We start from the raw sequence: 2,033 nt of genomic DNA on the forward strand, positions 1-2,033 counted from the left end.
TTGATTATAGTACAAAGTAAGTTTCAACATCCGGAGCCTTTACTTATATTGGGTACCATGTCGCCTAACGCGGGTAGCTGTGGCCAAGTACTACTTGTGACTTTGGAAACTGAAGTTTCATAAGTACTTCGAATCTTCCCCTTTTACCAAAACTATATCTGCAGACATAAATCTAAAAATTTTTCTTTTCTAATGCAATAAATAAAGAAGCGCGATTTACTCCGTGAATGACTGGAACCATGCCGTTTATCTATAAGACATCTGAGTATCACAAGCATTTCTAAGACGGCCGTAGAAAGTGGTCTCTAGGTGTTGATCTCTATCGTCGTGGTTCTCTTCCAAGCCCCCAACACAGCAATCAATCCTGCGGACGTTAGTGCGTGGAGCACTTGACGGCTACAAGACTGACAAGCCGTCTGTTGAGACTGCATAGAGGAGGAACGCTTTTTTAGAAAAGACGAACAGCACAAGTAATCACAAATGTTTGCAGTTGTGAAAAATCGGCACACACTGCTGATAAATTTGTCTTTTTCGCATGGATTAACACAGAGGGGTTGATTGCTACGCTGAATTTGAGGAGCCTGTTGAGAGGGTAGTCTAAGATTGTATGAATCATACTGTTACACATAACAATTGCTGGACACACAATTTCACTCTGAGATGAATAGGAGTGTCATGCTGGTAGAATAATACCTGTCCACCATCATTTACAGCAAAGAAGTAGATCAGGCTGTTTTGGGATTGTTTAGGCATGCTGATTAGTCTTTCGGTAGCGGAGCTGCTTTCCAGGTGCTAGATAATCTCAGCTATTAGTAGAAGTGTGAAAGAAGATTTGTTTCCTGGAATTTGTGTTATTCTCTTCTTTTCTTCTCTATACTTTTGTAAACCCGAACAACCTTGATACTTTCCTCGATTGATAATCATATGGGTGCTGTCTTCTTGCATTTCTGGTTTCTATTTACAAGAGGTAATTTGCAACTGATTCTGGTAAATGTGGGCAGAAGGATCAGTTTCTTTTCAGCATTTCTTAAATTCACCTATGAAGTCGGAAAAGACATACTCAAAATGGGGAAGAGTATTCCTGGGTTTTGATGAAGGACTAACAAATTAATGAGGTTAATCAGGGTCATAGTTACACACTGCTTATCCTCAGCTGGTGTTCTTACAGGTTCAAACGTTGCGGAATCGGACATTTGGATGCAGATGCTAAGAGGATGCTTTACACTGCTTTCAGTTTTGGGGCAATGCGGTATCCTTAAGTGTATTCGAGCCAAATATTCCCATCATTAAGATAAAGAGTGTTTGGACAATAGGGGCTGTCCTGTGAACCCGAGACATTGATTAATACTTTCATTTCCTTGAATTAGTTTATATTCCTCCTCGTAAAATTCAATGTCACCAGCGAAGATATCATAAAACAGAAAGGCACTCGCATTAGCAAGTATCCACCGATCGAGCTCTTTCGTCCTGTCTAAAAATTTAAATTTAGTTATTTGTGGTTGCAGGTGGACGAGCTGATGGGTGAAAACTTGTGCTGTAGGCCACGTCTATGTGAGGGACGACAATTCGAGATGCACTATTTTGTACATTATTTGTTAGAAGCTAAAAGCCTCCCAAATTACCCCGTTATGGCTGAACTAAGCGTGGCGCCAGTTTTATGAGGAAATTCAACAGTTGACGTCGATTTATAGTGGCCGCTGCTATTAATGTAAAGAATAAAGGTGACGTTTTTGCATAGAATCAACTAGTATAAAAACAGCACAATTTTATGGCGGAGTCCAACAGACACTTCCAATATAAAATGAAAGTACATCATTGTGACCTGACTTTGTACATCGTGAGCGGTTTTCGGCCTCGGTCGCCTCTGTATCAGTCTCTATCTCAGTGTCATGGCGCTCATTCATGTTATTTCTCTCAAATGGCCGCTGGTCCTTCCTTGCACTTATTGTAAGACTCTATCCAAACCCACAAGTCTCGTAAGGCCATTTGGTTGGTTTGTAGATTGCTGTGTGATCGATGGTGACGCTTAATTC

At 40.7% G+C, this 2,033-nt stretch overlaps 1 protein-coding gene across 1 annotated transcript in view; it reads right to left on the bottom strand. All coding sequences in view use genetic code 11, as the record gives it.

Annotated features, from left to right (window-relative positions):
* Window positions 1–753, bottom strand: part of EGR_04606 (hypothetical protein) — a gene marked incomplete at both ends in the record, with an annotated part of 2,849 nt that extends 2,096 nt beyond the window's left edge. The window contains one exon of the mRNA XM_024493855.1: window positions 694–753. Coding sequence (XP_024351783.1) covers window positions 694–753 — 60 coding nt within the window. The remainder of the gene's footprint in view (window positions 1–693) is intronic.
* Between the last annotated feature and the right edge of the window lie 1,280 nt (window positions 754–2,033).

This window comes from Echinococcus granulosus, assembly GCF_000524195.1.
Source record: "Echinococcus granulosus chromosome Unknown EG_S00029, whole genome shotgun sequence".
NCBI classification, from domain to species: Eukaryota; Metazoa; Platyhelminthes; class Cestoda; order Cyclophyllidea; family Taeniidae; genus Echinococcus; species Echinococcus granulosus.